This window comes from Astyanax mexicanus, chromosome 2, assembly GCF_023375975.1.
Source record: "Astyanax mexicanus isolate ESR-SI-001 chromosome 2, AstMex3_surface, whole genome shotgun sequence".
NCBI classification, from domain to species: Eukaryota; Metazoa; Chordata; class Actinopteri; order Characiformes; family Acestrorhamphidae; genus Astyanax; species Astyanax mexicanus.
Window position 1 is genome coordinate 74,836,360 of NC_064409.1, and position 23,251 is coordinate 74,859,610.

General features: G+C 36.4%; 1 protein-coding gene across 6 annotated transcripts in view; it reads left to right on the forward strand.

Annotated features, from left to right (window-relative positions):
* Positions 1-23,251, forward strand: part of tnip1 (TNFAIP3 interacting protein 1) — a 47,390-nt gene that overhangs the window by 21,296 nt on the left and 2,843 nt on the right. For 5 of the 6 annotated variants that reach the window (XM_049475261.1, XM_049475264.1, XM_049475263.1 and 2 more), the window contains 11 exons: positions 2,420-2,514; positions 4,542-4,674; positions 6,625-6,717; positions 6,808-6,873; positions 10,574-10,705; positions 16,090-16,218; positions 16,345-16,467; positions 18,408-18,533; positions 20,847-20,929; positions 21,040-21,229; positions 22,611-22,695. In XM_049475261.1, coding sequence (XP_049331218.1) covers positions 2,420-2,514; positions 4,542-4,674; positions 6,625-6,717; positions 6,808-6,873; positions 10,574-10,705; positions 16,090-16,218; positions 16,345-16,467; positions 18,408-18,533; positions 20,847-20,929; positions 21,040-21,229; positions 22,611-22,695 — 1,255 coding nt within the window. Of the gene's footprint in view, positions 1-2,419; positions 2,515-4,541; positions 4,675-6,624; positions 6,718-6,807; positions 6,874-10,573; positions 10,706-16,089; positions 16,219-16,344; positions 16,468-18,407; positions 18,534-20,846; positions 20,931-21,039; positions 21,230-22,610; positions 22,696-23,251 lie in introns of all 6 variants that reach the window. The other variant, XM_022671946.2, reaches the window with a different exon arrangement.

The following is a 23,251-nucleotide window of genomic DNA, read 5'->3' on the forward strand; positions in this document are numbered from 1 at the left end:
CTTGGCATCATGTTCTCCTCCACCAGTCTTACACACTGCTTTTGGATAAGTTTGTCGTTGCACCAGGAGTAAAAATTCAAGCAGTTCAGCTTGGTTTGATGGCTTGTGATCATTCATCTTCCTCTTGATTATATTCCAGAGGTTTTCAATTTGGTAAAATCAGAGAAACTCATCATTTTTAAGTGGTCTCTCTTCATAACACCCAGTAAAGCCATATAGTTTTACAATTATTTTACATTAGTATCCCAACTAATTTATAATTTTACTTGTATTAATCTGGAAGGATAGGGTAAAAGTGGACCTCGAACTCTGTATTTTTTTTTTTTTTTTGGTGATTTTAATTTTTGTATCAGTTGTTTTCCCACTTAGTTCAACAGTTGCCAAAACATTACACTACAAAACAGAGAACAGAGCAACACAAAGAACAAAAACAAAATAATAAAACCCTCCCCATTCCTCCCACTCTCACAGGTCCGTTCTTCCCCTTTCCACACTATATTGCATTTAAAGGGGCCAGAACAAGAACAAACACTGTGAGGAAGTTATTACCAGAAAAAATGATTATTTAACATTTTAATAAACACCATAATAACGTATTATTAATTTGGTTGGTTTTGATTAATTTGAGTAATTGAACAGCCATAGCTTCACATTTTAATATTTCTAATTTAAAGATGTATTGACAGTAATAACTGTGTAGTGATTTCAATCCAGTATGAATCTGCAGTGGGTGTGGGGAGTGAGGAGTTGATAGTCTAACAGTAATAACTGTGAAGAGATTTTAATCCAGTATGAATAGTCATTGTGTGAGGAGTTCATAGTCTTGACAGTAATGACTGTGGAGTGATTTCCCCACACGCACTGCAGATTCATACTGGATTAAATCCCTGAACAGTTATTACTGTCAAGACTAAGAACTCCACACACAATGGCTGTTCATGTAGTTTTGACAGTGATATTTGTGGAATTATTTAATCCAGTATGAATCTGCAATGGGTGTAGGGAGTGAGCAGTTCATAAGATTTAACAGTAATAATTGTGGATTGATTTAATCCAGTAAAAATAGTCATTGAGTGGAGGGATTTAATCCAGTATGAATCTGCAGTGTGTGATGTGTTCCTTTTCTTGACATTAATTACTGTGGAGGGATATAATCCAGTATGAATCTGCAGTGTGTGGGGAAAATCACTCCTCAGTTATTACTGTCAAGACTATGAACACCTTACACACTGCAGATTCATACTGGATTAAATCACTCCACAGTCATTACTGTCAAGACTATGAACACCTCACACACTGCAGCTTCATACTGGATTAAATCACTCCTCAGTTATTACTGTCAAGACTATGAACACCTCACACACTGCAGCTTCATACTGGATTAAATCACCCCACAGTTATTACTGTCAGGACTATGAACACCTCACACACTGCAAATTCATACTGGATTAAATCACTCCTCGGTTTAAGATTTAACAGTAATAATTGTGGATTGATTTAATCCAGTAAAAATAATCATTGAGTGGAGGGATTTAATCCAGTATGAATCTGCAGTGTGTGATGTGTTCCTTTTCTTGACATTAATTACTGTGGAGGGATATAATCCAGTATGAATCTGCAGTGTGTGGGGAAAATCACTCCTCAGTTATTACTGTCAAGACTATGAACACCTTACACACTGCAGATTCATACTGGATTAAATCACTCCACAGTCATTACTGTCAAGACTATGAACACCTTACACACTGCAGCTTCATACTGGATTAAATCACCCCACAGTTATTACTGTCAGGACTATGAACACCTCACACACTGCAAATTCATACTGGATTAAATCACTCCTCGGTTATTACCGTCAGTTTGTGAACTGTTTATGAGTCTATGAAGGTTTTATAGTCTTGACAGTAATAACTTTGGAGGGATTTAATCCAGTATGAATCTGCAGTGTGTGTGGGGAGTGAGGAGTCCATAGTCTGACAGTAATCACTGTGGAGGGATTTATTCCAGTATGAATCTGCAGTGGGTGAAATTTTACAGTCTCCTGGTCTTTCAGTAACAGTAGTTTTGTTCCAGTCTAAATAACAAAAGAAAAAACCCGCTAGTGATCACAGTCCATGGTGTTACTGTAATTGTCTCGTGTGGCGTAACATCTGGACCGTAATGTTTCAGTACAGAGTGTCTGTTTTTGAATTTGGGGAAACTACACAGGTATTTATCCTCGTGTGAATCAGTCAGTCAGTTATATTGCTGAGACAGGCTGCTTTAGGTAGGATGTTTTGGAGGAAGTTCAGTGGTGCTTTAGGACTGCAGTGTGATTTGTTTGTGGATTTGGTTTAGTGGTAGGGGTTAGTTTGGTTCTGTAGACTGGATTTGTCTGATGGATCCAGTGGGTGACTGGTTTGATTTGTTTCCCATTCAGACACTTTGTGAGCAGCTGAGGCAGGAAAATAACGAGCTTAGGAAAAAAATGGAGGAGGACCTTCAGTATCGGAATCGTGACCTGGAGCAGCTCAGGTAAGAGAGCTTTTATTTATTTGACTTTTAGGGGTAAAACATCTGAATCTTTACAGAGTAAAATCTTGGATGTCTAAGTTTTTTTTCTGTGTTTTGCTGTATAATTTTGCTTACTTCTATTATAGCTTTTTAATTCTATATGACTAGGAGTGGGCAATATGGCACTAAAGTTATATAACAGTATTTTAGGCTATTGCTATAGTATTATTGAAAAGCATTATTAAATAAAAAATGAAATAGTAAAAGTATTTTAAGTATTGTTTATTTGTAAACAGTGTCTTAAAAAGAGCTGTGGGCGATATGGCCCTAAAGTTATATTACAGTATTTAAGGGGATTTTTTCCTATAACATTTTATTGAAAAGCATTAACAGCAAAATGAAATAGTAAAAGTATTTTAAGTATTGTTCATATTGTTTAACCGTGCCTTAGAAAGACAGTTTTTTGTTTTAAAATAATATTAATGTAATAAAGCAATAGAATGTAAAATAATAAAGTAAAACAGATCTACTGCAATTCTACAACAAAAAATACCCTCAACGTTTCACAGAAAATAGCAAAATGATGCAAAATAGACTTTTAAAAATAGAATAAAAAAAAAAACACAAATCTCACATCTTTAAGTAATAATTAATTAATAATTAGAATAAAATTATGGGTGCAATAAGTGGTTCTTATATAGTCCAGAACCATAAAATAACTTCTTCTAACTCTATGGCTCCATAAAGAACTTTAATGTGAATTTTAAGGTAAAGGTTCTCCAGCAGTTTATAAGATCTTCACATTCTCATCTCTCTCTACAAACCTGCCTCTATAAGGAAGCAAAAGTGGTTGTTCTGTGGTAATGTATGTGGTATAAAAGGCGCTGTTTGTGTTGGGCATCTGTGGGTAAATGTTACGGTATGTTTTCTGAAGGAAGTGGAACGTGATGGAAGCAGAGCGTGATCAGAATAAACGTGAGGGTTTTTTTGGTTTCTCCTGCACGTGCTGCGCAGTACTGTACTCCTTTGGGAAGGTTCTGACCACATTTCCCTCTGTAGTGCAAGTGTAGGGTCTTTCCAGCCTGTGCCCGGTTCCTGTTGCGTCCTGCGCTGAATGAGTGTATCAATCCTGGAAGTCCTCTCTGCTCTGAGAAGCTGAGCCTCTGAGTTTCACTGTGTGTGAGAGACGGTCTCTCAGCCATGGGGGGTTGCAGCTTCCGGTCCTGGACGTCAAGCGCTTGGTGATTTCCCTGCCCAAGCAAATCTGACTCAGCATTTGTGTTAATTACCAGAGAAATTACCAGAGAAAGCACCAGACTGATCTGGACCGAAGTCCTTCAGAGGCAGCGTGGACAACTCCTGGATTAAATTCTGTTAATAAGTTACATTAATACACCTCAGATTAATATGTTAGTCTTGCTTTCTCATGTAGTTATTTACAACCTAATTTCTAATTCATGTATATTTAAGTGTTCTTTAAAACGGTGAGCTAGTAGTAGTTGTTGTGTTCTGTAAAGATTCTTAAAGTAAATGCTTCTCTAGATTTGACAGTTTAATTAAGGTAAATACAATATATATATTGAATTATTTAAATATTTATTTAAATAGCGTTTAATCATCCTTTTTGTTCTGCCTAAGGCTTAAGGTTTTAGTACTGGAAATTTTATATAAATACAAGAATCAAATGTTAATCAGCAAAGTTCAATTACATTTATATTAATTCATATATATATATATATAAATTTAAGAGACTCCTTAAAGATGATGAGTTTCTTTGTTTTTACCAAATTGAAAACCTCTGTAATATAATCAAGAGGAAGATGGATGATCACAAGCCATCAAACCATGCTGAAATTCTTGAATTTTTGTTTTAATGCATCTTGGCATGTTCTCCTCCACCAATCTTACACTGCTGGAGGAGAACATGCCAAGATGCATTAAAACTGTGACTGCATGAAAACTCTTTAGTTTACTTTAGTTTTTTTTTGCATTATTTGAGGTCTGAAAGCTCTACATCAAATATTTTTATTGTCTGTGTGTGTGAACAGGCAGGAGAATCTGAAGCTGAGGGAACAGGTAAACGGAAAAACGGAGGCGGTCCAGACCGAGTCACCTGAGTCCAAAGAAGAGCCCAAAGAGGAAGCTACAAAGGCCAAACTGGAGATGGCCATGACTCAGCAGGTACACACACACCCACACATATACACACTCTGATCCTCACCATACTACCTCAGTCAGGTGACATCACCTCAATAGATCTCCCACTATGCTTAAAAAAGGTCCTGTTATCGTTTATTCTCGTCCTATAAAGGTTTAGGTGTTTTTTTGTTTGTTTTTATAACTTTGTTTTGAGAAAATAACCCTATAAAAGTCACACAGGCAAATAAGAGACTCATTATAAGTCAGCCTTACTTTAGGGCAGTCCACTTCTGTTCTCCAGCACACGTGTTAGAAGCACAACTGTGGGAAGTTGACAGCAGTTCACCTTTTTCTCTTTAGTGCTTCATTGTGCCGTGTCCTGTTGTGCTTGTCCAGCTGGGGAATTGATCCCTAGTTTAGGTATTAGTTATCCAAAACACAGACTTTAACAATGGACCTTTCAAGCATTCAATACAGATATATAGAAGCGGGGCACTAAAGTTCAGCAAATTAGCTGCTGCTGGTTAACTAGATAACTTTAGGGAAGTTACTTATTATTGTCAAGTTCTTAATTCAACTGTGATGCAGAGCTAAAATGAGCTTTTATTAACTTTATTAACTTTATTACGTTTTGTTTTGTCATTCCACCTTAATTACTGCAGTCTTTGCTATCTTTTACACCATTTAAGGCGGAACGGGAAAGTTATCTAGCTGGTTACTGACACAAACTTCTAGTGTTGTTTTTTTTTTTTTTATGACTTTAATGGCCATAAAACTAAAACTACGATAAAACTCAATCACACTGTTTCTTCTTCTTAAAGCTTAAGATTTTATTAGTGGAGATATCATGTAAATACAAGAATCAAATGTTGATTAGCAAAGTTAATTAAAATAATAATTAAGTGTTAATAACAATAGTCTGTGATTAATAACAAACTTGTGACTCAATAGCAGGTCAAACACTTATGATCAGCACTTACTGTGTGTCTTTGTGCATTTAAGGTGGAACGGGAAAGTTAACAATCTTGTTACTTACACAAAGTTTTTTATTGTTATGACATAAAAGGTCATTAAACTTAAAACTACACATTAAACTAACGTAATGTAGTGGTTATCATAATTTTTAACAAGAAAAATACTAAAATTTATGGGTTTCTTTGGTCGCTTGTGTTGCACCATTTTGCCAGTGATTCTCATATCCCTGTTATTTGAGTGTTCCTCCAAAAAATAATCTTTGTTTAAAGAGTCAAGTAGCCCAACACCTCAGCCTAACAAGAATCAGGACACTTTACTTCTAGGCAAGAATGAGAAAAACCGAAAATTATAGGGCTAATTGGTAGGGCCCAGGTGGTTGGTGTGGTACAATGGATAACACCACCACCTGCAAGTGAGCTACCATGTGGGGTTGTACCACTGGGGTTCAATTCTAAGAGTCCTTGGGCAAGACTCTACAACCCTACATTGGCCCACCTCTGTAATAGGAATAACATTTTAATTTGCTCTAGATAAGAGCATCAGCTAAAATACTGTCAATGTAAATGTAAGGGGTGCAATGTGATTGGGCTTAATTCTTTGTTGTACAGTCTATTATTGTTGCGATCACATTTTTTGCCTCTCTCTACTCTCTACTCTACACTTGTAGTGTGCCTTTAATTAATTAATAATTCGTCCATTTTTTTATGTTTTAATTGTTTTATTTCACAGTCACAATCTTTTGTAATTTTTATTTTTTTATTATTATTTTTGTCCTTTTACAGTTTTATAATTTTTATTTTATATTATTTTGTTTTCTATTACATCTTACCTGAATGTTCCTTTTATTTTTAATTTTCCTTTTTTATTAATGTTTTGATTGCCTTTTATTATGTACAGCACGTAGAGCTGCATTTTAATGTATGAAAGGTGCTATATAAAATAGTTTATTATTATAGTGTGTACCAATTAATTAGTATTTCCTCCTTAAGTAAACTTCTTCCATGCTTGTGTCCCCAGGCTGGCAAAACTGTGGAGAAAACCCCGTCCAAGACCCTGGACCCAGAAGTGTACGAGAAGAAGATCAGGCTGCTGGAGAAGCAGAGGAGAGACGTAAGGGACCGTTCTGGAGTTCTCTCTTACTCCCCAGTGTGGGCTCTTCTCCACCGGGCGGTCTGACGCTCTGATTTACCTTTTTTCCAGGTGCTGGAGGTAAACAAACAGTGGGACATTCAGTGGAACTCGATGAAGGCGCAGTTTGAGCAGAAGGTATGACTAGGCCTCAGTGAACGTCTCAATAACAACTGATAATATTCCATTTCATCTCTTAACCTGTTTTTTGTGGGTCAGGCGCGGCCACACTCGATTCTTACCGTGACATTCGTCTGGTGATTCATTTTTACTGCGAAACAAAACGTTACTCAATAAGCCAGCTGGGTTGTGGCCTGTCTGCGTCAGTGGAGGCCGGGCGGGGTGACGTGTGATGGCTGAGCGTAGCAGCAGCAGCAGCAGCAGACTGTAGGTGAAGGCTCTGGGTCTGCGTGTCTGCGCTTGTGTAGCTGTGGAAACGCAGGCAAACGGAAAAGCAGATTGCTGCGTTTTGCAGCGGCGTTCGCAGACCACAGCGCCCCTCTGTCACACACACCGCAGAATTCCCCTCACTGAGGCTTCCTGCTTCTGCAGCCCTGACACTGTCTCTCTACACCTCTCTCTCTCTCTCTACACACATCCTCTGACGTTACTGAGCTTTATATGCAGCGATGGAACAAAAACATATGACCTAGTATTGACGTTTTGTCTGTGTATGTCATTGTGTTGTTTATTGAAGATATTCTATAAATAATTTTATTCTATAAATAATATGTTCCAACATTCAATCAAATATTTATTTAATGTTTCACAGCTCGTGTTGCCATGCAGACAGACACTCAAGACAAGCAGACAGACAGTCAGACACACAGTAATCTTGAAAGAAGCTGCAGAGTTACAGATTCAATAATAAGAACAACTATGACTATAACAGCATAGAGCTGATTCTGCATTTGTTTTGGCATTTAATTATCCTGTTCTCATAAGGTTAATGTGATTTACAGGGTTTATACGGTCATAAAAAACCTGGAAAAGTCATGAAATTTGAAAATGGCAATTTCCAGGCCTGGATAAGTTTTGAAAAATGAAAATACCCAGAAAGTTTAGCAAAAATCATGAAAATTAGGTCTACAAATCTTTGTGTTTCCTTTTATTGATGGAGAAAATCTATTTTGAGCTACACATAAATTCAGTAATTAAGCCCTACACAATACAGCTCTCAAGATCTGACACATTTTATTATTATTGAATAGTGTGTGTCAACATTTTATCTGATTTATTTTCTACTATGAAATGTTCATTAACCTTTTATGAACCAATATTAATAGATCAATTGTTTAATTTTTCAGCAACATAAATACATTATTCTGTAACCATTAGGGAATACTTGTCAGTAACCAGTATAAATTGTTCAATTATCATTATGAACAAATCAGTATCTGCTTGTAATTATTTAACTGTAAATGATTTAGAAACCATTATGAATTTTTTGTATCTACTATAAATTATTCAGTATCTATTTTGCACAAATTTGTATCGAAATCAGTATTAATTTTTCTACTGTGAATTATTCAGTAACCATAATGAATATAGCTGTTATAAATAGTCACTTTTAGGATTGAATGCTTCTCTATTTATGCAGGAAGTATATATGTATGCAGTGGATTTATACACTATATGCCCAAAAGTTTGTGGACACTACTTGTAATGAATCATTCAGCTACTTTAGGTTGCACCCATTGCTGACACAGATGTGCAGATGCTCACAGAGGAAATTGAGGATGAGGTGTGGTGGTGATCATCATTCAACATCCTCTACATCCAAAGCTTACGAACGCTCTTGATACGAAATGCAGTCAAAGTGTCACAGTTTACAAAAATCTAATAACATTAGTTTACTTGATTTTAGAAGAAATGGAGAATGAGCAAGTGTCCCACTCTATATTTAAATCCATATAGTGTGCATATTTATAGTTTAAAATGTTTAAATTGAATGGTATATTTACACACTGTATGTTCTAACTAGGAGGTGATAACAGGTTCCTCTGAAATTCAGTATTTTATTTGGAACTGACTTTTTAGTTTGGATTGAACCAAATGAAGCAGGTGTGAAAGGTGTGCGGGCCACAGTCTAGACCAAAGAATCAAAATTTGGTCTAGCTAGTGCTGGGTGGTATACCAGAGAAGAAATTAAAACCAGTATGCATTTTTCACATACCACCATACTGCTAGAGGCACTGTGGAGTGCTGTGTAGAACAGCACTGCCAAAGAAGCAGATACAATTCGCTAGCTAATCCTAGCCAGTTACATAGCATAACAAGCTGATACACTGGAGTAACTGTAGCTCAGCTCTGTGGAGTCAAATGCTCATCTAGCGCTGTCCAGCCTGGAGAGAAATTAGAACATTACTTTATCTGAGGAGCTCCTGATGCTGTTTCTCACTGTATGAGTGTTTTTATCAGAGTAAAATAGAAAAACAACAGCAAATATTCACTAAGAAAGAGATTCATAGAATTTCACAATCTATCCACAGCACCAGATGAGCCCAGAACTGGTCCTGGGTGCAGAATAGTTTATTCATCACAAGTGATTGAACTCCCTAAAACACTGAGGTGTTTAATGATATGATTTGCAAAAAAACTTCAAGAGGAGTAACTCTAAACCTGTTTAAATATATTAATATTGTAGACTGAAGCATAATTTAAGTGCAAACTAAACTGAATTTGTTTGTTAACTGGAGAAAGAAGGGAATTGTGGCTGACTTTAGTACTGTAATGCCTCCAATGGCTTCAATATAACATAAACAGTAACAGTAAATTGATATTAAACTTGTCTTACTTAATATCTATTTTGATTAGTTACATTTTGAGTATTTTTGGTTTATTTCTAGTGTTTATGGAACTATTTAAAATACTTAGTTTTATAAAATGAAGCAAGTTATTGGCATCTCTTTTTAAGGTCTATTGTTTACATTCTTCAGCTGCTTTTCTGCTAATGCAGAATACATGATTCCGTCATATATTGTGAAAGTTTGTGGGACAAACCCAGTAGTAATAAAACCCTAATTTAAAGCTTTAGTGTTTTATATTAAATGTACTTCTAACAGTACAGTAACTCACAAATCTGTAATACATAAAAAACTAGTCAAAAAATAAATAAATAAATAAAATGAAATACTGTGAAACCATTAGAATCTTGAAAAATAAAGTGATATATGTTTTTGGTTATACTGCTCAGCACTACATCCAGCAAATGAATCTACTTAAACCCTGTTCTGGTTTGCCTACAGTGTGAGGCCACTTTTCTAGGTGCATTTCTACCTCTCAAATGCACTTGATGCTAAATGCAAAAAACAAAAAATGTATTAAACTAGTTTACTTGATTTGAAAAGAAATGGTGAATGAGTCTGTGTCCCATCCAATATTTTAAACTATAAATATACACACACTATATGGACTGAAGTGTTTGAATAGAAAGGAGTATTTTGCATATGCTTTAACAAGAAGGTGATAACAGTTTCCTCTGAATTTCATCGGTACATGGAAGAGCGGTCATGTGTTCTCTTATAACGAAGCTGTTTAGCGCCACTGCTGCACTGCCATCGATTTCAGTCTGCTGCATCCAGCTCCTGATGACTATCCCCACATTCCTAGCTTCTGATGAGCTTCTGAAATAAGATATGATAGCCTCAGGCCAGTGTCCTGCTCTAGACGTCCCTTTCATATGTCAGAAACAGAAACCCACCAGTCCAGTTTAATAGCCTGTGGAAGTGTCCTTTAGTTTATCCGTTTGCATCTTGTGACTCAGTGTAATGTATTTGGATGAAGGTTTCTGATCCCTGTGGCATACATCTGTAACTCTGCCTCTGTGTGTATGTAGATTACAGATCTGCGGCAGCGGCTGGCAGACTCCCAGAAGGCCGTGCTGGAGCTGGAGGCTGAGAGGGAGCAGAGACAGAGAGACTACGACAAGAAACTGCTGCTGGCCAAATCCAAAATCGACAATGTGCAGGTAACCCCGCCTCTAGAGCTGCTTTCTGTGCTGCAGAACTTCACTCCTGTTGGCTTTACCTGTAACCTAAGCTTGGCTAATCTTTAAACACAATACCAACTAATGTAAAGAACAGGGCTGCCCACTGAAGCCCACAGGGGCTCTATTTGGCCTGCTGGAATGTGACCAAACCACACCCTATGTCAACCAATGAGAGAACAAATATATTTTACACATTATATACAGTACAGGTCAAAAGTTTGGACACACCTTCTCTTTTTCAATGCGTTTTCTTTATTTTCATGACTGTTTACAGTATAGATTCTCACTGAAGGTATACACGTTTTATATTCTAATTTCTTCAAAATAGCCACCCTTTGCTCTGATTACTGCTTTGCACACTCTTGGCATCATTTTCTCAATGAGCTTCAAGAGGTGGTCACCTGAAATGTTTTTTAGGTGAGCCTTATCAGGGTTTTAATTAGTGCAATTTCTTGCTTTATCAATGGGATTAAGACCATCAGTTGTGTTGTGCAGAAGTCAGGTTACTACACAGCCGACTGCCCTAATAATAAAATAAAAAATGTCGTGTAGTCTGAGCTTGGCATAAGGGATGTTTTAGGCAGTATATTGCCCAAGAAATAATTGTAATAAATGATTGTTTTTATTTTAGTATCTTTTTATTCCAGTGATATAATAGCATATTAATGCACTTGCATCCTTTAAAAGAACAATTAACTTTTATTTATTAAGAATATTCAGACATTAAGCTGGTATTTGGACTTGTTTATATTCTAATTCAATTCAAGTTGGGCTCACATTGCTGATTCTACTGTAAGTTCTACAGTACTACAGCTATTTCTACAGTAAGTCAATAAAGTAGTTATTGTGACAGGCTTACCGGATGCAGAGCCACCTTAAACTTAAACCTTATGGGCTCTGAGTGGTCCATCAGTCTAAAGCGCTGCCAGTATGATTGGGAGATCGTTGATTTCGAATCCTAGTTAGGCAGCTTGCCATCAGCTGCCGGTGATAGACAATCGGCCTAGCTAAATTAGGGAGAAAAATGAGGAGCATTTAGGAATACATCTTTAAAATAGGAAAGAAATTAAACCTTGTGATATTCCTGCATGACCTGTTCTCGAGTCAACAGGAACAGAGTAGGTTTATTTGTTCTTAGCTTTAGCGCAGCAAGGCTGTCAGACTTTGTCCTTGTAATAATATGCTTTCGTTTTTTCTGTATGGAAGCGTCCCGTGTGACAGAGTTATTGTCTGAGTGTTATCTGATCGTGCCAGTTGGGATCGGCATGATTACAATGCTGCTGTTAATTTGACTAAAGGGACTAATAAAGAGTCTCTAGTCACGTGAGGGTTCTTTTTATTTTGTTATCTGTGGCAGTGAAGAGAAATTATCCTTTGAACCTTTGTCTCAGAGAGATTTCCCTATATAAAAGTGAAAATGAGTCCATGACATTTTGCTTAAAAAGGGGTTCCAAAGTGAACATCTAGAGAATTTTCAAGACATTTCTAGCAATTTTCTCCCAAAACTTATAAAATTAAAAATATTCATGGAAAAGGGAATCATCACGTCCCTTGACTTTTGCCATATCCCATGGATGCTAAAGAAGACCTGTTTGATATATGTGTGGTCTCCTACATTCAGTGTGAATCTAATTTTTCCCAGGGTAGCTTGTCTGAACGCATGGACAATTCTAGCCAGATGCCGCCAGTCACAATCATTACCGCATTAACACTGCACAGTCCACTATGGGTGGTAATATTAAAGCTTCTATGATATATTGGGAATGGAATATCCCATTCATTTGGCACCCAACGTTGGAGACACTTGTTTATCCATGTTTTTCCCAATAAAAAGAATTAAAACATGTCTAAACTTCTGAGAAGGCTTTACACTAGATAACTTGTAAAAACTAAAAAGTATTGCTATGAGGATTTAATGGTGCCACAGCTAAAAGCAATCACAAATGCCACTCTAGTTCATGTCAAAAGCATTAGATTGAGCTCAGGCAGTTTTACTTAGCACAACTAGGGTCTTGTGTGACCTACCAGACCATCCCTTACCAGACAAGCCATATATGTCATATGTCATACTTGTGCGGGGCACAGGTGGAATTTGGCTTCCATCTTTAGACCAGTTCTTATTCAGCCACCTATTCATTCAGTGAACACCCACCCATGCATACACACCTTTAAGTACACTTAAAGTACACACACAGGGATACAGTGAGCACACATGCCCGGAGCAGTGGGCACCTAGGGCTGCAACTAATGACTATTTTAATAGTTCACTGTAATAATCTGTAATAAAATGAGATTACTCTTCATCGTCGTCTGTTAAATAAATATATATATTTTTAAGAGTAATTATTGCTATTTGTATTTTTGGTTACAATTTAGAAGAAAAAGTATTGTTTGGGTATCTAGATCAATTTTAAAGTATCGTATCAATACCATTAATTTTTTAAATGATACCCAGCCTTAGTTGATTTCGATTGTCGATTACGCTGATTAATCGTTACAGCCCTATGGGCGCCTATAGAGTAGTCATGGTTAAAAGCCTTGCTCCAGGGCCCAACAGTCAGCCCGCTAATCTCTTAACTGGTGAGCTGCCCCAGGGGTATCAGTGGTTATCTGAACTGAATTTACAGCAAAATGCATGTGTCAGCTGTATGTCCACTTTAAAACAAATAGTTTAGGATGTCCCTCCGCTCTCCCAGGCCCAGCAAAGTGCAGGTCACTGAGTGAACTGGTGAACATTTTGCTTTCTCAGGCCTTGAAGTGATGTCAGAGCCTGTGGGTGAAGTCCACAGGCAGCGAAGCCTGTTATGACTCATGGCACCAGAATAACAGCTAATTCTGTCTAGCATATTATAGGGGATCTTTAAAGCAGAGCTGCAGTAGTTCTCAAGAACAACACTAAAATAATCAGTCTACTCAGAATTAGGTTACACAAGGGTTTCCCTAAGTTCTGTCTTTTTGTGTGATGCGTGCATTTAAACTTCCTTTAAGAAACTGAACTTAGAACTCTATTAAAGGCAGAGGTCAGATATTTCCAATGCAGACAAAACAGGCTAATAGTACATAAAGAGAGGCTAAAGGTGACGGAGGTACAGAAAACTCCCTGAGATACAGTGTCAAGAATGGACCTGAAACCTTGAGAGGAACCAGAACTCAAACAGGGAACCCATTTTTGTTTTTTTATCACAACAGCGGAAGTGAATAAGAGTTTTAACTCTATAAAACTCAAAACGTACTGCTCACTTCTGCACGTGGGACCATTTATACAGTGGTGACACAGATGCTTGTTCACACTAGGGATAGGAGAATATATCTGTGATCTATCGTGATATATTGTATCGTTTGTTTATTTAAGACATATTATTAATATGTGGCATCAAATACAGCTCAGGAACAAATTAAGAGACCACTTCAGTTTCTGAATCAATTTCTCTGACTTTGCTGTTTATAGATTTATGTTTGAATAAAATGAACATTGTTGTTTTATTCTATAAACTACAGACAACATTTCTCCCAAATTCTAAATAAAAATATTGTCATTTAGAGCATTTATTTGCATGAGAAATGAGAAATGGCTGAAATACCAAAAAGATGCAGAGCTTTCAGACCTCAAATAATGCAAAGAAAACAAGTGTATATTCATAAAGTTTTAAGAGTTCAGAAATCAATATTTGGTGGAATAACCCTGGTTTTTAATCACTGTTTTCATGCATCTCGGCATGTTCTCCTCCACCAGTCTTACACACTGCTTTTGGATAACTTTTTGCCCCTCCTGGTGCAAACCTTCCTTAAGCAGTTCAGTTTGGTTTGATGGCTTGTGATCATTCATCTTTCTCTTGATTTTATTCCAGAGGTTTTCAATTTGGTAAAATCAAAGAAACTCATCATTTTTAAGTGGTCCCTTATTTGTTTCCAGAGCTGTATATTTCCTTTGCTGACAACTTTTATGGAGATGCGAATTTCATTTTCCAGCAGGACTTGGCACACCGCCCACACTGCCAAAAATACCAATAGGTCTAACATAATATTCTACTTTTCTGAGATACTGATTTTTTGGGGTTTCTTAGGCTGTAAGCCATAATCATCAACAATAAAATAAATAAACGCTTAAAATAGATCACTCTGTGTTTAATACATCTATATAATTTTAAAATATAAAAGTTTAAAATATAAAAGTTTCACATTTTGAACTGAATTACTGATATAAAGTAACTTTTCAGTGATATTCTATTTTTATACCCCTTTATATAGCCACACCTGGCATTAGACATGGTGCGAATAGGATTATACTTTGATAAACTGTTCCAAAGAGTCCTATTCTATTAGCAAGACTTTTTTTTTTCTTTACAGGAGCCAAACAATCTGTGCAAATGTGTGTGTGTGCTTTTGCACGTCTGTGTCAGCAATGGGTGGAGCTGAAATGCAGAATTAATTAGAAGAGGTGTCCACAAACGTTTGGACATCCCCCTCCCTGTTAACCGTCACACCTGGGAGGGAAAAGCTGATATCACCACTTTTCCATACGTATTAATACGTGCTCCCCCTTTCAGCCTCTGTAGACGCTGAGATGATGCTGTATGTTCTCACACCTCCGCGTGGACGGCCGCGTGTATTGAGTAGTGGTACGCTGTGGTGTGATACGATCAGTGCTGAGTCAGTGGGGGTTATGAAGGTTGTTGAAGTGGATGATGTAAAGGTAGAGATGGATGAGTGGTCTCTGACGCTGCACAGTAAAATCGCACTCTATCACACACTAACCGGGCAGAGATGTGTAGAACAGTCTAACACTGTATTCACATAATGATATCATTAAATCAGATAAATACACTGACATGGCAGAAATCATGGGACATGGGAACTAGTATGATTTATTGTTTTCCTGCCAAATCAAGGATGTTAAACAGTTTTATTCTGCTTTTGTTTGATTAAAGTTGATGTCTGTAAGTTTTGGGATTTAGGAGATTTAGGGCCCTCTCTGGTGAGATTAAGTAACTGTACAGAGCATGCAGAAGAATCATTTTAAACTAGGCGGGTGTGAAGCGGCCTTCTTTTAGAGTGAATTAATCCGATTCCAGGTTATGTTCAGTCAGAGAGAGAGAGACAGAACAGAAAAGTCACTCCTTTGTTTCTTTGTTTTTACTATGAGTGAATAAGCTACTGAGCTCTCAGATTCTCCTTCTGAAGTCTCCATTGTTCCACCAGCCGCTCGCGTTCACTAAGACAGTGCCGGATTCTCTTTAAGAGGCTGTAAATTTGGTATCAATATTCAGAAGTGGATCTGTGCTGTTACAGGTTAATAAGCTTGTTATTGAAAATTAAACAGTTTATTTAGTTTGGTAATTTATTTATTTTTTGTTTTTTCTCAGGGTGAAAAGGAGTGTTTGACGTCGGAGTCCTGTGAACTGAAGCAGAAGGTTCGGTACCTGCAGGATCAGCTGGTTCCTCTGACTAAACAGCGGGAGTACCAGGATAAGGAGATCCAACGCCTTAACCGGGTCGGTATCAGCAACACACACACACACACACACACACACACACAGGATCAGACTTGGTCTCACTGGAGTCTTTTGGAAAGGAGCAGATGGAAAGAACTTTTAAGTAAGAGTGTGTTTGTGTTCCAGGCTCTGGAGGAAGCGCTGAATCTGCACACTCCCGCGGCTCACGCTGGGACGAATCTGGGAGAGGGAGTTCTAAACCTGCGCCAACAGGAGCTTCACACACAGATCGCTGTCCTCAAAGAGCAGGTGAGTGTGTGTGTGTGTGTGTGTGTGTGTGTTCTTAGAGTGATTAAAATAGAGAAGCTTGTCATTTTGTCATGTAGACCAGAAAACACATTTTTGAGATTTGAGGTTTGTTTTTTTTTATGTTATTTTTACTATTTTTACAAATAAATGCTCTAAATGACTATATAAAATAACAGATTCTTAGTCCTCAAATAATGCAAAGAAAACATAGTTCATATTCATAAAGTTTAAGAGTTCAGAAATTAATATTTGTTGGAACAACCCTGGTTTTTAATCACAGTTTTCATGCAGCTATGCATGTTCACCTCCACCAGTCTTACACACTGCTTTTGGATAACTTTATGCCTTTACTCCTGTTGCAAAAATTCAAGCAGTTCAGTTTGGTTTGATGGCTTGTGGTCATCCATCTTCCTCTTGATTATATTCCAGAGGTTTTCAATTTGGTAAAATCAAAGAAACTCCTCAGTTTAAGAGGTACCTTTTTCTTTTTTCCAGAGCTGTATATGGTATATTATGATATAATAGTAATTGTCTTTTTTACCGTTTTGTATCTGTTCTTTTTATTTGTATTACTTTAACTGCTATTACTACATGATACTTTATACATGCACGTCTGCACACTCATGTACTGCATGCTCAGAATGAATGTGAAAGTATGAAACTGATAGTTGTGGGGATTTTAGGTGACTCTTTCTGTCTTATGAAGCCATTAGCTATTGCTATTCTCTCCTGACACACTTTTATATCAGCATATCTGCTCCAGGTGCAGCTCAAGTAGAACAGGTGTGTTTACAGCTGTAATCAAACATAAACATGAATCTATTCAGGAGTGTGTTTGTAATGGGAGTGTGTGGTAAACATGTTTTTGGAACAGTGAGACAGTGCATGACGGAGCAGCTGGATTGACCAAGTACACAACAGAGTGAAAGTATGTGATGGATGATCTGAGCCCACGCTACAGAATAATCACTGGACGGGATTAAAAGCTCTTTTGGGACTGAATTTCTGTGTGAATTTTTTTGAGGACACAGCCTGCTTATTAAAATAAGATTTTTCCTACTGCTTAGCATAGAGTCTGTATTCATAAGTATTCATACTCCTTGAACTTTTTTTCCCTTAAATGTATTTTACTGAGATAACCACTGAGGCCTTCACAGAACTGGTGCTTATATTTATACTGAGACTAAATTACACACAGCTGCACTTTTTTTTTATTAACTCATTCAGTGACTTCTGAAGGCAATTGACTGCACTGGATTTTATTTAGGGGGTTCAGACTAAAGGGGGCTGAATACTTTTGCACATCACACTTCTCAGCTTTTTATTTTATAAAAAATTCAAAAGTGTATCATTTTCATTTCACTTTACAATTATGTGCTACTTTGTGTTGATTTAGCACTAAAAATCTCTATGAAATACATTTAAGTTTGTGGTTGTAATGTGACAAAATGTGAAAGATTCAAGGGGTACGAATACTTTTACAAGCCACTGTAGATAAGGTTCCACCTTTCAAAATAGAGCCAGTCAGTTTATTGGTAACTATGCAGGAGGAGGAGTCTCAATGTGACGCTAGTGGGGAAAAGACCTAATAAAGGAATGAACCATGTCAGTCAACTGTGGAACTTCAAAAGTGGCAACGAAAATCAGAAAAACTGCACAACTGGCTGGCTAGTGGTAGAACTAAGCTTTTAGTATGAGTGCTTAAACATGCCAGCAAGTGGAAAAAATTTTGAGACACTTAAAGCATATATATATATATATATATATATATATATATATATATATATATATATATATATATATATTTTTTTTTTTTTTTTTTTTATAAATCTATGGTTGATCACATTGGTCTAGACAATACAAGACAAAGTAGACAAGCATTAGTGTTAAACACAGTTAGGACTGTCTTTTATTTTTCTGTGTACCTGTGTGTGCTTCAGGTGAAAATCTTCGAGGAGGATTTCCGGAAGGAGCGCAGTGACCGGGAGCGAATGAATGAAGAGAAAGAAGACCTGAGGCGGCAGGTGGAGCGGTTACAGGGTCAGATGACCAATCTGACCAATCAGGTAAGCAGCTGGTCAGGATAAAGTGGAGTAATATATATATGTATTGTGTTTGTCTATAATTGTAACTTTGATAATGATCAGAGACCACATTTATTAGGTTTTATTTTTTAATTAGATTTGTTTTTTTGTGTCTATATTTGTTACTTTATTCCATATATTATGTATAACAGCTGAAAACCAGGTACTTCTGAATGGTGACTTATTTTCTTGTAAATTTTCCTGTAATTGCTTATCACAGGGTTTTTTTTAACTACTTGAGCTCTATATGTTATATTTGTTAATCAGTATAATGAAATCATTTTTAAAGGTATTTATATTTGAGCAGAATTGAACTGTGGACCACATTCAGACTGAGCCAGCAGCTAACTGCTCTGGTGTTATCAGTGGTGTTGTGTTTTTTATATCTATCACTCTTATTGTAGCACTGATAAGCAAATTATTATGCTTACATTTTATTTAATCAGTGATAAGCGAGCTGTTATAGGCGTGGGAATGTTTGTTCAGGGTCAAGCCCTGAAATAAAATATTAAAAATCAGAATGCTCAAATAGCAGTGAACACCACTTTATGCTGTCCATGCACTATATGACTTTAAAAAGACTCTGAAAAGACTTTTAAGTCTGACTGCCTCTCACATCTAAAGACAAGTCACAGACTTTTTACTCACAGACTAAGATTTTACAAAGACTTGGGATCTTAAAGGGTCACGAACTGCACGACTGCAACTAGATTTTTTCTGAGATTATTTCCCATCATGCTTCTGCTGGAGTTTACATACAAAACATATTACATATCAGAGGTGGAAAAAGTACTGAAAATTGTAATTAAGTAAAAGTACCTTTACTTTGCTAAAATTCTACTCAAGTAAAATTAGAAGTACCCATCTAAAAATCTGCTCGAGTAAAAGTAAAAAGTACTTAATTTAAAATGTACTTTGAGTAAAAGTTACATAGTTACTTTTAATTATTTGATGTAAAAAAGTATTATAAATTATATTGTTTTTAATGAGCTATTATTTCACACAATAATTTGGACCTTTCAGGCAGTTTTTGTTCAGACCAGCCCATAAAACAAGTGGCATAGGTTTCTATGATCCATTTTTTTTCTTTTTATTAAACATTTATGGTAATATAGGTGACTATAAACCGTATTTTTATAGTTTTACAGTTCACTATTATGCTTTTAACTGCTATTTACATGTTTTTTAATTGTTATGATTATGATTGTTTAATCATAAAAGTACTTACCACCAGATGCTTTCTCAGGTTTGATGTGGAAGTTTTGAAAGCTGACAGCTCTGTCCGGCGGAGCACGTTTTGTTTTGCATGAGGACGTTATTACCTCGTTATTCCACGCGCGAGCATCTGTGACAATTTTTTTTTTTATTCAGACAGTTTTTTTTTTCTTCCCCCAGCATTTTATTTTTTACTCAGTAACGGGGAGTTTTCCAATGTAGCGAAGTAAATTACTTGTGTCAAAATGTACTTGAGTAAAAGTAAAATTACCTATTTTAAAAACTACTTTAAAAGTTACAAATTACTCATAAAATCTACTCAATTACAGTATCTTGAGTAAATGTAATTCATTACTTTCCACCTCTGTTACATATTAAGTTACAAATAATGTATAAATTATCAATACTGTGATTTATTATTCAGAAACTCACAACTTTTGTCCCCATCAACAGTTTATTTTTCTGCCACACTGTTAGTTCTTGATATTTTGTATATATTTAATATTTAATAGAATACGTTTACAGTATAACTCTGCCTAAAAGCTTCTTTCACCTTTTTTTTTGCTAAACCCTTGTATAGCAAAGAATCACAGTTTCACTGCTGTACATTTGCCTTTGTTTTAGATTTTAGAATTAATGCAATAAAAAAAAACATCAGTTTTGCAAAATGTGTATTTATTCAACTTGTTTGTATATAAAATAACACTGTACAATAAGATAAAGTAGTGCATCATAAAATAACTGTAATATTTACTGTATTTTAAACACAGGTAACACTTTATTTAAAGTAAGAACTATATAAGGCATATTAACTGCAAAATTTGTTCTTTTTCAAATCGTTTGTAAACTATTGCCTTGTGGCTTCCTGTAGCTTTTCTGTTGGTTGCTGAGATTGTTCTCATCACTATTTTCGTGAAAGAAACGCGAGGATGAGAAAAAGACGTTCTATCCTAATTTTTCAATCCAAATTTGTCTAGGAAGATCTACCTGGACATCATGGGAAAAACATAAAAAAACAATAACTAGCAAACACACACTTGCTATTGATCTTATACTGCTGTGTTTGTGTGTGTTTCTCAGCTCCATCAGGCTCAGAACGAGTGTCAGAGAGAGAGGGCAGAGCGATGTAAACTGGAGAGACTGCAGATGCAGCATAATAAGCAGGTAAGCTAAAACATTGACACTACCGCCCTCTAGTGTTAAAGATTATTATTAACTCTACTTCAGATAGACTTTGTGTACTTATTTTATTTTTTTGGCTTGTGTGTGATTTGGAGGGGCAACCAGAGCGAAGGACGTCTGACCCCACTTCAACCGCACCCAATGGCCCCCTGAGCCCACCGTACTGTGGCCCCTTTGTGCAGGTGGGTCACCAAGGCCTCGAGGCCTGGCCCATCCACTTCCCGCCCAGAATGCCCACGCTGAGCACGGCACCGGGCCGAGATTTCCAGCCTGTCAACCCGGTAAGAGCCAATGCTTGCCTCATTGAGCTACTGTAACTATACTGTAACTATACAGTAACTACTGTGTTTCCCAGCTTACACTCTGATTCATTTATTAATTTGTTAAAAATATAAGTAATATACAGTACTATTACACTTATAAAATAAGAGACTCCTTAAAAATTATGAGTTTCTTTGATTTTACCAAATTGAAAACCTCTGGAATATAATCAAGAGGAAGATGGATGATCACAAGCCATCAAACCAAACTGAACTGCTTAAATTTTGGCACCAGGAGTGGCGTAAAGGTATCTAAAAACAGTGTGTAAGAGTGGTGGAGGAGATGATTCAGAAACTAAAGTGGCCTATTCATTTTTTTCCAGAGCTGTTTGTCCTATATCTTATATACTCTATTGTGTGTTATATGCTCTTTATGTACTAGATTTCTCATTGGATATATCATGGATTCTGTGTGGTAATAGAAGTAGTGATACCTAAATGGCTAATGCTGGTTAAGTATTTCCCAATATATTTTATATTGCATAGTTTATTTAGATTTTTTTAGATCATCCAATAAAAAATACAATAATTTAATATTAATGACTAGTACTAGCACTAGTATTCCTTGTGAACTTCAAAAAAATTTAATATTTTTGAAAAGTTACTTATCAAATTCATATATTATAAAGATGTATGTCTTTTTTTAAGCGTTTATTTATTTTATTGTTGATGATTATGGCTTACAACCAATGAAAATCCAAAAATCAGTGTCTCCAGAAAATTTTAATATTATATAAGATCAACTGGTACTTTTGGCAATGTGGGCAGTGTGCCAAGTCCTGCTGGAAAATGAAATCCTCATCTCCATAAAAGTTGTCCGCAGAGAGAAGCATGAAGTGCTGTAAGATTTTGTGGGAAACAAAACTGCACTGACTTTAGACTTGATAATAAAACACAGTGGATCAACACCAGCAGATGATCAGCATGTCTCTCCAAACCATCACTGATTGGTGGAAACTTCACACTAGACCTCAAGCAGTTTGGACTGTGTGTCTCTCCACTCTTCCTCCAGACTCTGCTCCCTTGATTTACAAATGAAATGTAAAATGTACTGATGATCAGTGATGGTTTAGAGAGTCATGCTGATCATCTGCTGGTGTTGATCCACTGCAAAAAAAAACACTAGTTATCAGCTCCCCAGATAAGAGCAGCTAAAAGCTTCTTTACAGAGTATTTTGGTTTGTTTAACACTTTTAAGTTACTACATGATTCCTTATGTGTTCCTTCATAGTCTGGATGACTTTAATATTCATTTACAATGTAGGAAAATTATCTCTGGATGCAGAGATCATCTCACATACAAATGAAGACACTTTATAATTGTGTGTATGTGTTTGTATAGGGTTTTCCTTGGCAGTCATCATTCCCTCAGCCACGGGGTTCCAGAGGTCAACCAGATCCAGCAAGAGCTCCTCCAGAAAATGCAGGTGCGCGTGCGTGTACACACACACACACACACACACTCACTCAATTGTGGCTCTTGATGTCTAAAGGCACTTTATGTACTTTAATTTATTTTTAAGTTTAATCCAACACTACTTCAGAGTAGCTGACTTGGGGTGCAGTGAAATAACCAACCCAAATACAGAGAGCTTTTAGCCAATGCTCCCAACAGGCTTACAATGCTAGTGATATTCATGTTTTATTCATGCTAGTGAGATCCAAATTTTATTGGTAGAATTCTGAGAGCCCTGAAATTTAAAATGAGGCACTGAGAGCTTTAAAAGTGCACAGATAGTTTAAAAAAAAAAAACACTTTATACACACAGTACCTTCAACTAGTTCTCTATGCGACTGATGGACTGATGATCACAAACGAATAGGTAGGATAAAGGGAGCCGACTGCAAAATTTAAATTCTGTTGAAATTCCTAGATCTCAATAATATTTATATTTTATTTGTTTAATTCCATTTATTTTCTTTAAAACTAACTATTAAAAACTTGAAAATCTGAAGTGTGATGTAAAAAAAACTAAACACAAC